Source organism: Rhinopithecus bieti, unplaced genomic scaffold (genome assembly GCF_001698545.2).
Source record: "Rhinopithecus bieti isolate Rb0 unplaced genomic scaffold, ASM169854v2 scaffold_48450, whole genome shotgun sequence".
In the NCBI taxonomy this organism is placed as follows: Eukaryota; Metazoa; Chordata; class Mammalia; order Primates; family Cercopithecidae; genus Rhinopithecus; species Rhinopithecus bieti.
The window spans coordinates 215,474-229,129 of NW_016819072.1; the positions used below are offsets into that span (position 1 = coordinate 215,474).

Consider the following 13,656-nt stretch of genomic DNA (forward strand, 5'->3'; position numbering starts at 1 on the left):
GGGCATTTAGTGCTATAAATTTCCCTTTACACACTGCTTTAAATGTGTCCCAGAGATTCTGGTACGTTGTGTCTTTGTTCTCACTGGTTTCAAAGAACATCTTTATTTCTGCCTTCATTTCGTTATTTACCCGGTAGTCATTCAGGAGCAGGTTGTTAAGTTTCCATATAGTTGTGCAGTTTTGAGTGAGTTTCTTAATCCTGAGTTCTAATTTGATTGCACTCTGATCTGAGAGAGAGTTTGTTGTGATTTCTGTTCTTTTACATTTGCTGAGCGGTGTTTTACTTCCAATTATGTGGTCAGTTTTAGAATAAGTGCAATGTGGTGCTGAGAAGAGTGTATATTTTGTTGATTTGGGGTGGAGAGTTCTGTAGATGTCTATTAGGTCCACTTGGTGCAGAACTGAGTTCAAGTCCTGGATATCCTTGTTAACCTTCTGTCTCGTTGATGTGTCTAATATTGACATTGGGGTGTTAAAGTCTCCTATTATTATTGTGTGGGAGTCTAAGTCTCTTTATAGGTCTTTACAGACTTTCTTTATGAGTCTGGGTGCTCCTGTATTGGGTGCATATATATTTAGGATAGTTAGCTCTTCTTGTTGAATTAATCCCTTTACCATTATGTAATGGCTTTCTTTGTCTCTTTTGATCTTTGTTGGTTTAAAGTCTGTTTTATCAGAGACTTAGGATTGCCACCCCCTCTTCTGTTTCCTTTCCATTTGCTTGGTAGATCTTCCTCCATCCCTTTATTTTGAGCCTATGTATGTCGCTGCATGTGAGATGGGTCTCCTGAATACAGCACACTGATGGGTCTTGACTTTTTATCCAATTTGCCAGTCTATGTCTTTTCATTGGGGGATTTAACCTATTTACAATTAAGGTTAATATTGTTATGTGTGAATTTAATCCTATCATTCTGATGTTAGCTGGTTATTTTGCCCGTTAATTGATGCAGTTTCTTCCTAGCATTGATGGTCTTTACAATTTGGCATGTTTTTGCAGTGGCTGATACCGGTTGTTTCTTTCCATGTTTAATGTGTCCTTCAGGAACATCTTGTGAGGCAGGCCTGGTGGTGACAGAATCTCTCAGCATTTGCTTATCTGTAAAGGATTTTATTTCTCCTTCACTTATGAAGCTTAGTTTGGCTGGATGTGGCATTCTGGGTTGAAAACTCTTTTCTTTAAGAATGTTGAATATTGGCCCCCACTCTCTTCTGGCTTGTAGAATTTCTGCCGAGAGATCCACTGTTAGGCTGATGGGCTTCCCTTTGTGGGTAACCTGACCTTTCTCTCTGGCTGCCCTTAACATTTTTTCCTTCATTTCAACGTTGGTGAATCTGACAATTAGGTGTCTTGGGGTTGCTCTTCTTGAGGAGTATCTTAGTGGTGTTCTCTGTATTTCCTGAATTTGAATGTTGGCCTGCCTTGCTAGGTTGGGGAAGTTCTCCTGGATAATGTCCCGAAGAGTGTTTTCCAATTTGTTTCCATTCTCTCCATCACTTTCAGGTTCACCAGTCAAACATAGATTTGGTCTTTTCACATAGTCTCATTTTTCTTGGAGGCTTTGTTCATTTCTTTTTACTCTTTTTTTCTCTAATCTTGCCTTCACACTTTATTTCATTAATTTGATCTTTAATCACTGATATCCTTTCTTCCACTTGATCGAATTGGCTATTGAAGCTTGTGCATTCATCACAAAGTTCTTGTGTCATGGTTTTCTGCTCCATCAGGTCATTTAAGGTCTTCTATACACTGTGTATTCTAGTTAGCCATTCATCTAACCGTTGTTCAGGGGTGTTAGCTTCCTTGCGATGGGTTAGAACATGCTTCTTTAGCTCGGAGAAGTTTATTATTACCGACTTTCTGACGCCTACTTCTGTCAACTCATCGAAGTTATTCTCCATCCAGCTTTGTTCCGTTGCTGGCAAGAAGCTGTGATCCTTTGTAGAAGAGGCGCTCTGCTTTTTAGAATTTTCAGCTTTTCTGCTCTAGTCTTCCCATCTTTGTGGTTTTATCTACCTTTGGTCTTTGATGTTGTGACCTGCAGGTGAGGTCTTGGTGTGGATGTCCTTTTTGTTGATGTTGATGTTATTCCTTTCTGTTTATTAGTTTTCCTTCTAACAGTCAGGTCCCTCAGCTGCAGGTCTGTTGGAGTTTGCTGGAGGTCCACTCCAGACCCTGTTTTCCTGGGTATCACCAGCAGAGGCCACAGAACAGCAAATATTGCAGAAAAGCAAATATTGCTGCCTGATATTTCCTCTGAAAGCTTCATCCCAGAGGGGCACCTGCCTGTATGAGGTGTCTCTCAGTCCCTACTGGGTGGTGTCTCCCAGTTAGGCTACTGTTGCGGGAAATCAGGGACCCCAAACGGAGGGACCAGCTGAAGCCACAGCCAAAGGACATAAATTGTGAAAATTTCATGGATGTTTATTAGTTCTCCAAATTAATACTTTTATAATTTCTTATGCCTGTCTTTACTGTAGTCTCTGAACATAAATTGTGAAGATTTCATGGACATTTATCACTTCCCCATTTAATACTCTTATAATTTCCTATGCCTGTCTTTAATCTTTTAATCCCATCATCTTTGTAAGATGAGTATGTATGTCGCCTCAGAACCCTGTGATGATTGCATTATCTATACAAATTGTTTGTGAAATGTGTGTTTGAACAGTATGAAATCTGAGCATCCCAAAAGAACAGGATAACAGCGATTTTCAGGCAACAAGGGAGATAAGCATAAAGTCTGACTGCCTATGGGGCTGGGCAGAACAGAGCCATATTTCTCTTCTTGCGAAAGTGAATAGGAGAAATATCGCTGAATTCTTTTTCTCAGCAATGAACAGCCCTGGGAAAAAAATACAGTCCGGCGGGGGGGCCTCTAAAATGGCCGCTCTGGAAGTGTCTGTCTTATGCAGTTGAAGATAAGGGATAAAATACGCCCTGGTCTCCTGCAGCGCCCTCAGGCTTGCTAGGGTTAGGAAATTCCAGCCTGACAAATTCTAGTCAGACCAGTTGTCTGCTCTCGAACCCTGTTTCCTGTTAAGATGTTTCTCAGTGACAATGTGTGCACAGTGGGACCTGAAACTTCATCCACAATTCTGATTTCGTCCTGGCCTTGTGATCTTGCTCTGCCCCCATTTTCCCTGTGATATTTTATTGCCTTTTGAAGCATGTTGTCTCTGTGACCCACACCCTGTTCGTACACTCCCCTCCCCTTTGAAAATCGCTAATAAAGACTTGCTTGTTTTGCTGCTTGGGGGCATCACGGAACCTGCCAACATGTGATGTCAGCCCTAGACACCCATCTGTAAAATTTCTCTTTCATACTTTATTTCTCAGACCAGCCGACTCTTAGGGAAAATAGAACCTACATTGAAATACTGGGGGCTGGTTCCCCTGATAGGCTACATGGGGGCAGTCTGTCCATTCTCAGAGCTTAAACACCGTGCTGGGAGAACCACTGCTGTCTTCAGAGCTGTCAGACAGGGACGTTTAAGTCTGCAGAAGTTGTCTGCTGCCTTTTGTCCAGCCTGTGCCCTGCGCCCAGAGGTGGAGTCTAGAGAGATAGTAGGCCTTGCTGTGGTGCAGTGGGCTCCGCCCATTTGGAGCTTTCTGGCTGCTTTGTTTACCTACTCAAGCCTCAGCAATGGCAGTCACCTGTACCCCCACCAGGCTGCAGCCTCGCAGGTCGATCTCCGATTGCTGCGCTAGCAGTGAGCAAGGCTGCGTGGGCATGGAACCCGCTGAACCAGACATGGGAGAACAGTCTCCTTGTCTGCCAGTTGCTAAGACTGGGAAAAGCACAGTATTTGGGCGGATGTGTACTGATTTTCCATGTACAGTCTGTCACAGCTTCCCTTGGCTAGGAAAGGAAAATCCCATGACCCATTGCGCTTCCCGGATGAGGCGATGCCCTGCCGTGCTTTGGCTTGCCCTCTGTGGGCTGTACCCAGTGTCCAACCAGTCCCAGTGAGATGAATCAGATACCTCAGTTGGAGATGCAGAAATCTTATGCGTCAGTCACGCTGGGAGCTGTAGACTGGAGCTGTTCCTGTTTGCCCATCTTGGAATGGAACCCAGCCATTTCTTTTTAATCATCACATCTTAAATTTGAAGGAACTGGCACAGTTTTTAGAGAGTGATCAGTCTCATTAAAGTGGAGGGAAAAATAGGACCCTTAAGGAAAATCAAAAGATAGTGACTTACTTAGCTAGAAATAAGGACTTAATATCTGTCTTCAAATATATATATATATGGCTTTGTGGAGTGGTTTTTGGACCAGTAAGGCAGTTTAGTAGGTTTAGTTGAAAGACCTTTGTATTTGGAGTGTGACTCCTGACTTGCATTTTCAAGTTGTTCAGCTGTTGGTGTGTCACCTTTACCTCTGTGAAAATTAAGACAATTTATAAAACTTAAAAATGTTGCGTACATGTTAACTATTGCTCTCAATTATCTCAGCAACCATACAAGAGCAAGTAAAGAGGAAATGAAACCTATATTAAAGAAAGAGAGGTAAACTTGAAATCCAGGTGATGGAATAGCTGGGAAAGATTCTTCGGAAAGATTGGTAGTTTTTTCCAAATGTACTAAAATAAGGGGAAAGACAGTTATTCTAGGGAACATCAGACATCCCAGCATCATCCTAAGTGTTCCCTTAACCCCATGGGTACATTTCTGCTCTAAAATTCTATCACTATTTTTTTGTTTTTAAATTTTGGTCTTAAAGAAATGAAACTAAGGATAGAATTGTTGGCTATAACATTACTTTTGTTTTGCAGGCATAATGATTATAAAGTGGTTTCTCCTGCTTTGCGAGCTGTGGGAAACATTGTCACAGGGGATGATATTCAGACGCAGGTACGAAGAAGTGGTAACTGTTTCTTTTTTCCTTTAAAAACAGTACATTGAACTTCATGATCATGTTTCTGTTATCATATTTTACTCCATATTGTTAGGGAAACTTGATACTGTGTTTAACTAATGTTTAAAAATGTTGGGCCAGGCACAGTTGCTCACCCCAGTAATCCTAGCACTTTGGGAGACCGAGGTGGGCAGATCACCTGAGCTCAGGAGTTCGACACCAGCCTGGGCAACACGGTGAAACCTCATCTCTACTAAAAATACAAAAAATTAGCTAGTCATGGTTGTGCACACCTGTAGTTCCAGCTACTCGGGAGGCTGAGGTAGGAGAATCGCTTGAACCCAGGAGGTAGAGGTTGCAGTGAGCTGAGATCGTGCCACTGCACTCCAGCCTGGGCAACAGAGCAAGACTCTGAGTCAAAGAAAAAAAAAGTTGGTTTAGGCTTCTACTCTCAATACCTTCAGTATCTCCAACTTGACCTGTTGCCTATAGTAATTTGAGGTTCTCCTATTATCGATAGTGACTATTTTTTGGTGAGACAGATTTGTTTTTCTTCACTCCTATTTGAAATAGTTCTCATGAGCGTTGGAATCCTCTCGTAGCATCTTTTCTCTGTCATCTCAATATCACCTTCTCTGATAGCTTTCTCCTTATGTACATGGTAAGTCCCCTGTGTGAGGAAGATTCTTCCCTCCTACTTTCTAATGTCACCATCTTCTCCATTCAACTTCTGTATCAAGACACACCATTCACAGTGCATTGTTCTAGCTGTATTTCTTCCTGAAACCTCAGCTGTGTTGTGACGTTGAAGTCTTTTAGTTCTTCTGCCTCAATGACCACTTATTTCTGCCTAGCAAGCTCCTTTTCCTCTTGTCTCCTTTTGTGAACATCATTCACGGGGCAATCTTTCAGCCTCATTCATAGATCTTTTTTATAATGTCAGTGATCACCCTTGTGTGCATGGATTGAGAATTGGGAATTGAGTTTTAGCCTTAGCATTTTCTTCACCAGTTCTGACTTTCAGCAATACATTTAATGCCTTTTCTAATCTCTAAAATTAAGATTAGATTTGTTCTCTCAGTTGTCTTCTAACTGTAATGTATTTACTTTAAATTTATTCTCTACACAAGGGAACTCATTTCCCCTTGTATTATCTGAACTTCTGCTTATGTTCCCTGTATCAGTGAATGGCACCAACAGTTCCCCTGAAACCTGGACCAATCAGCTTGATTCTTTCCTCCACCTCCCTCATCAGTTACTAAGTACTGTTTTTCTGTCTCTAGTCATCCTTTGCAGGGCTTAGTTCAGACACTTCAGAAGAGAATAGTAGAAGAAAATAACATATGTTTGACTATATTTGCATAAAATTTCTCTGGAAGGATATACAGGAAACTGAAAATATTGGTTGTCTTTGAGGGGAACTTGTTGGCTGGTATACAAGAAGGGGAAAGAGGCTTTTAACAACTATAGAGTCTTTTATACCCTCTGAATTTTTGAACCCTATCAGTATCTTTCTGTCCCTCACCCACCTCCGTATGCTGTATGCTTTTGCCATATTTGTTCCTTGAATTGGCTGTGGCCACTCTCAGCTCTGACCTTTAACACATGGTTTATTCCCTCTGCCTGGAACATATGCCTTCACTGCGACCCCTTGCTCTGACTGCCACCTCACACATATCCATATTCTCTGCTCTTAATGTTTTCTTGTTCTTGAATTCTTGGTATTATCATTATTTTCTCTGAGAAGCCCTGTTTGACCCTAAACTTTTAAGTTAGGTACTTAATTTTTTTTTCTTCATCCATCAGAATACTAATCACATTGTATTGTAACTAATTACTAGATTTTAAGATTCTAGAGGTGGATTATGTCAGTGTTTATTTCTGTGCCTCTGTAAATCTAATAATTTCTGGCACAATATATAGGGACCTAAAGAATATTTATTGAATGGAATGAAGTTCTGAATCTATATGTCTAGTTCTGATCTATCTCACGTTTTAGTCCTGTATCTGCAGTAGTCTCTTACATATTTCTGCTTGCTTTGCATATCTCACATACGTCTCGCAGTATGTCTTCTTTCCCCCACAAAGCTAGTTCCAAGTTTTTATTTTTCCTATTTCAAGTAATGATATAACTATTCTATTTACCTACATATGAAACTTGGCAGTCACATGTGGTGTCGTTTTCCCTTCTACTTTGTATAGCAAGTTGTCAGGTCTTCTTGATTCTTATTGTTACTAGATCCCCATCAAATTATGTTCTTTTGGTCCTTGTCACACACATAGGTTGTTGCTGTACCCACCCATCCTCCTACTCTCCTAAGCAGTTACTCATCTCAGTTTATTCCCCCTAATAACAACTGAATCTCTCCTGAAATGTTATTTACATTATCTTCTTTTAGAAACAAGCTGTTTTAGTGCCTGTAAGATAAAGAACCTTGAAAAGATTCAAAGGAATTTCTCCTTAAGATTTTAGTCTCATTCTTCTTTCTAGCCTATTATTTTTGGGGCATAGAACTCTTTCTTAATAACCTCATCATGGTCAGGTATGCTGGCTCATGCTTGTATTCCTAGCATTTTGAGAGGCTGAGGCAAGAGAATTGCCTGAGCCTAGGAGTTCCAAACCAGCCTGTGCATATAGCAAGACCCCATCTCTAAAAACATTTTTTTTTAATTAGCTGAGCATGATGGCATGTAACTGTAGTCCTACCTACACTTCAGGAGACTGAGGTAGGAGGATTGCTTGTGCCCAGGAGTGAGGTTGCAATGCGCTATGATCATGCCACCACACTCCAGCCTTAGTGATAGAACAATACTCTGTTTCTTAAAATAAAAATAGCCGCAGTAGTCTGTTCTTACGATACTTTGTAATAGCTTGTCTCTGCATTTTTTCATTTCTTATGTGCAGTGTCAGTCCCTCTTTTTGCTAATGAAATCCTGTTGCCTATTTAATAGGCATAAAATACTTGATTTTAATTTGCATTTCTTTCATTACTTACAATTTTCTATTAAAATTTTAGTTTCTCTTTTCAGTTTACACAAGGAAGATAGCAACCCTCTCATTTGTTGCAAATATTTTCACATTAGATGGTGTACATTTAAAATCTTTTATGATTTTGACAAGAAAACATTTGTTTCATGAAATTTTATTTTCCCCTATAATTTCTTTATTTTTATGCTCAGTCTTTTACCATCCCCAAATCAGCTATTTTCTAATATTCTGCTTTATGATTCCTTTTAAAAATATTTACTCTTAAGTAGCTGCAAATTTATTTTGGTAACTTAGGGTTTTTATTAGTCTGTTATTTCACTGCTATAAAGAAATACCTGGCCGAGTGCGGTGGCTCCCGCCTATAATACCAGCACTTTGGGAGGCTGAGGTAGGTGGATCACGTGAGGTCGGGAGTTCAAGACCAGCCTGACCAACATGGAAAACCCCGTCTCTACTGAAAATACAAAATTAGCTGGGCGTGGTGGCGCATGCCTGTAATCCCAGCTACTTAGAAGGCTGAGGCAGTACAATTACTTGAACCTGGGAGGCGGAGGTTGTGGTGAGCAGAGATTATGCCATTGCATTCGAGCCTGGCCAACAAGAATGAAACTCTGTCTCCAAAAAAAAAAAAAAAAAAAGAAAAGAAAAGAAAAGAAAAGAAAAAGAAATATCTAAGACTGAGTAGTTTATAAAGAAAAGAGGTTTAATTGACTCATGTTTCTGCAGGCCATACAGAACGTATATAGTAGCTTCTGCTTCTGGGGACGTCTCAGGAAACCTAAAGTCATGGCGGAAGGCGAAGAGAAAGCAGGCATGTCTTACGTGACCTGATTAAACAAGGAGTAGAGAAAGGTGCTACATACTAGAACAGAACCATGGCTAACAACCATTCTTGGAGGATCCACCCCATGATCCAGTCACCTCCCACTAGGCCCTACTCCAACCTTGGGGATTACAATTTGACATGTGATTTGGGTGGGGACACAGATCCAAACCATATCAGTGTTAAGAACTGATTTTGAAAAAATTGTTTTTAATCTATTTAGCTTTTTATTCCAGTTCTGTCAAAGCCACCAGTCATTGGGAGAAAGGATTAATTTTTATTATAAACTTTATAAATAGCTGCATTTGCTTTTAGAATAGATCTCTATTCTCTGTGTTTAGTGATTAATTCTTAAACCTGCCATATACTATTTTAATCAAACTTTTTTTATTTTAGTTTCTAGTAGAGTAGGTCTCCTTCTCCATGTGTATTTGTGTTACCTCCTTCACCTTTATAAACTGATAGCTGAGGTCATATCTTTTTTATCTTTGTATCCTATAAAGCACCTGATATACCTCATTAAGTATGTATGCGTTCATTGACTACCAAGTAGTGTGTTATCAGAGGACCTACAAATCTGAGACTCCTGACTTTTCTGGCCACTTGATATATTTATTTATCCATTCAGAAGACTTACGCTGTTGGGATGGGAAGGTGAATGAGTAATGCTATTGCAATTACTAAGTACAGTTTAGCAGCTGTGAATGTATACAATGAAACTGGATTGATAATCTTAGAAACTAATTCTTATTAACAGTGAATACTTTTTTTTTACCTGTATAAAGTTACTTATTTATAAAATTTCAAGGGGAGATGTTATGTCTTTCATAAAATTCATAAAATATGTTCCTTAAGTTAAACATTGATATTTATATTTAGAACAGTACAATAAGTAAAATTTTCAAATTTTTTCTTTTAGGTAATTCTGAATTGCTCAGCTCTGCAGAGTTTATTGCATTTGCTGAGTAGCCCAAAGGAATCTATCAAAAAGGAAGCATGTTGGACGATATCTAATATTACAGCTGGAAATAGGGCACAGATCCAGGTAACCTCATAGGACCTAACTTTTCTTTCAGTATTTTTATTGAAAAGTAAAGTTTTTCTCTCAGTCACCCTTTAAAACATACATTGCTTTCGGCTGGGTGCAGTGGCTCCTGCCTGTAATCCCAGCACTCTGGGAGGCTGAGGCCCGTGGATCACTTGAGGTCAGAAGTTCGAGACCATCCTGGTCAACATGATGGAACCTTGTCTCTACTAAAAATACAAAAAATTAGCCAGTTGTGGTGGCAGGTGCTTGTAGTCTCAGCTACGTGGGAGGCTGGGGGAGGAGAATCACTTGAACCTGGGAGGTAGAGGTTGTAGTAAACCGAGATGGTGCCACTGCACTCCATCTTGGGTGACAGAGCAAGACTCCATCTCAATACAGAATAACACAAAATGTATATTGTTTTCATTATTGCTTTGAAGACCACTAACTTTCAGTGTTGTCTTATTTCAGTCAGCTTTTTACTTTATCCTAGCTTATAGATGTTAAGTCTTTTGAAATTAAGCCTTCATTTTTCCTGTTGCCCTTCATATTTGATGTTTCACCAAGATCCAAGAAATAGTGTCTTGTATTTTCAAATGTTTTGATGGGCTTTATGCTGAACACAATTGGCTTTACTCTTTCCAAGTAAGATACTTATTTTTCCAGTGGATCCATGTAGTAGATTGCCTCAAATTTTCATGAATTTTGGATACCCATTTTCTTTAAATAGTTACTTGGTTTTACTTTTTGTCTTTGTATTGGTGGGAGAGTAACTCAAGTGGACAACAAGCAGTGGGCCAAAGTGTTCAGCCTGGGCAGTGATCAAGGATGGGAACAATGGGTAGGAAAAGATACAACACAGACATAGAAGGCCTTGGAGATTAATGGAAACAGAGAGGTCATCTAATCCAAATTTTTCATTTACCACAATAGTGTGTGTGTGTGTGTGTGTGTGCATTGAAGCATCCATTACATTGTATCCCAAAAATATATACAATTACAATTTGTCAATAAAACAAAATTTGAATAAAAGATGAAACAGCTCATGGAATTAAAATGGTTTGCTCAAGAGCAACTCTAGTAAAATGACAGGACCAGGATTAGGTGTCTTTCCACTAATCAACTGTGTCAAACTTTGTTGACGTCCTTCACAGGTATAATAAGAGTTTTTGGCCAAGAAAGCATTTTGTCCCCAAAATGCTGAATTAGGAACTGAGATTAATAGCTATAACAAACTGTAACATTCACATGAAGTGATTTCATCTGTATTTGATTGCCTGTCACCACCAGGCTTTTTTGTGCAGAACTTCCCAGTTTCTTAATGTAGGAAATGATATAAACCCATGTTAGGTACTTGAGCCAGGGAGAAACAGGGAGAAAGTAATTTTGGGAAGGCTACTTTAGTGTTAGTACATGAATGGGATTGAGTAAAAGTACTCCATCCAACTGTAAGGCTTATTTTTGGTAATCTGGGAGGTAGTGGCTTGGAATAGCATGGCAATGCCAAAGGAAAGGAAAAAGATGGACTCAGGATTTTAAAAATTGAGAACGTAAATTAATAGCCTTTGTGAACTAGAGAGGCTTAAAAGGAAACTTGATATAGCAGGCAGATGATGTGTTTGAGGTGACTGGCAGACCTAATGTAAACTGCTGGCTACCCTGGGCTGATGCTCCAGTGAGAAGTGAGGACTAGAGAGTTCTTGCACGTGCCAGTTTACATGCTATGTGAGAATGGAATAGCAGAGAAGCAGAAAATTGAACTCTTAAAATCTGTTACTATGGGCGGAACAAAAGAGGACAGTAAAAGAGAAAAGAATTCAGAGAAAATAGGAGATTATAAGATCACAAACTCCAGGAAAGATGTTTTCAGGGATACCAAGTATAGCATAAAGGTTAGGGATAGGCCGGGCGTGGTGGCTCACATCTGTAATCCCTGCACTTTGGGAGGCCTAGGTGGGTGGATCACCTAAGGTCAGGAGTTCAAGGCCAGCCTGGCCAACATGGTGAAGACCCTTCTCTACTAAAAATACAAAAATTTGCCGGGCTTGGTGTTGTGTGCCTGTAGTCCCAGCTACCTGGGAGGCTGCTGCAGGAGAATCACTTGAACCCAGGAGGTGGAAGCTGCAGTGAGCTGAGAACCACTGCACTCCAGCCTGGGCAACAGGGTGAGACTCCATCTCACAAAAAAAAGGGGTGGGGGATAATGATGTAACTCTTTCTCATTTATTTCTGACAGGAGAAGGTGTGTTAATAGTCAAACTAGCTTAGAAGTTATAATTAGTATCATGAATGTTTTTATAAATCTTACAGGTTTTTCCATTTAAGTTTTTCTTTAATTTTAGACTGTGATAGATGCCAACATCTTCCCAGCCCTCATTAGTATTTTACAAACTGCTGAATTTCGGACAAGAAAAGAAGCAGCTTGGGCCATCACAAATGCAACTTCTGGAGGATCAGCTGAACAGATCAAGTAAGTACCAATCAGGCAGCATATTGTAAGTTAAAGAAAAATTATTGTGTCTATCACTTTACAACCTCCCACATATTACCTAGAGTAAAAGATTAGCTGCATTTGAGGGGAAAGGTAGGTGAGAGATGATCTTACTAAGTAAGAATGTTTAGTTCCAGTCCTTAGGAAATTGTCCTTGCTGTCATAATTAGATGTATATTTAATTCTTTATATCTCTCCCATTTCTTTTTGCTGAAAAGTAATCCTGGGATATAAGAAGTAAGGCATAGTTGAGGCTTGAGGCAATAGAAATCCTTGCTTCAACCTACTCTGGAGCTACTTGTTAGAAATACCTTGGGTAGTGTAGGTTACTTGTAGAACCTAGAGCCCAAGTTTAATAACTTACTCTTGCCCTTATTAGTTTAGATGTCTTAATAGTAGAATTGGATCAGAATTGAAAGAGTGGTATGTCTAAGAATAAAGTGCCAAATTTAGTAGAGGCAGGTATCTTCTAAACTACTATGGTATTCATTTGTTAAAGGGAGAGAACTGTAGCAGCTCAAGACTTAAATGGCTCCCTTGGTAGCAGCTTAGTGGTTGGTTGGTTGAGATGGAGTCTCTCTCTGTCGCCCAGGCTGGAGTGCAGTGGCACAATCTCGACTCACTGCAACCTCCACCTCCCGGGTTCAAGCGATTCTCCTGCCTCAGCCTCCCTAGTAGCTGGGATTACAGGTGTGCGCCACCACACCCAGCTAATTTTTGTACTTTTAGTAGAGACGGAGTTTTGCCCTGTTGGCCAGGCGGCTTATCTTGAATTCCTGAGTTCAGGCAATCTACCCGTCTCGGCCTCCCAAAGTGCTGGGATTACAGGTGTGAGCCATCATGCCCGATGAGCAGCTTATAAGCTTAATGAGTGGAAGAAAACATAAATATGGATGGGAATCAGTTCTTCAAAGGAGCATCATATAATTAAATGTAAAATTCAGGACATCTAGTATTTCAGACAGGGAAAAAAGTAATGATGAAGAGAAAAATGGAGCCTAGACCCAGCCTTTCTTAACTTTCTTTATGGGGAATCCAAAATTAGGGAAAGATGGTTTCAAATGAGTGCTAAAGCATTAACTGCTTACTCATATGTAATATCAGACAAACATAGCTGCTACTTATATTGTTGCTTTGTGGACTGAAGGTAGGCATTCATCAGATACTAGTTTTGAGTATTCTATTTGGAATTAAAAAATAAAAATAGTCGTAACAAAGTGCAGTAATTGATCAGGTAGAGAAAATAAGAAATATGTACCTGAAATAATAAAATTACAAACAAATTAACACATGCAGTAGCTATTTTGGTAGAGTTCATCATGGGCAAGTTATTCAGGGAGACATAGTGCATTTGTCTTGTAGGTTTTTTCCAACCTCCAAAATTCTGGTTCTAGGGTACTATGATTTTAATTATGCTGTCACCAGATGGCAAAAATAATGAAGTACTATAGTTATTTGAATAA

The 13,656-nt window shown here is 39.8% G+C and overlaps 1 protein-coding gene across 3 annotated transcripts in view; it reads left to right on the forward strand.

Annotated features, from left to right (window-relative positions):
- The window catches only part of KPNA1 (karyopherin subunit alpha 1), a 101,788-nt gene that overhangs the window by 77,264 nt on the left and 10,868 nt on the right, over window positions 1-13,656 (forward strand). For all 3 annotated transcript variants that reach the window (XM_017858199.1, XM_017858197.1, XM_017858198.1), the window contains 3 exons: window positions 4,781-4,859; window positions 9,595-9,720; window positions 12,045-12,172. In XM_017858199.1, coding sequence (XP_017713688.1) covers window positions 4,781-4,859; window positions 9,595-9,720; window positions 12,045-12,172 — 333 coding nt within the window. The remainder of the gene's footprint in view (window positions 1-4,780; window positions 4,860-9,594; window positions 9,721-12,044; window positions 12,173-13,656) is intronic.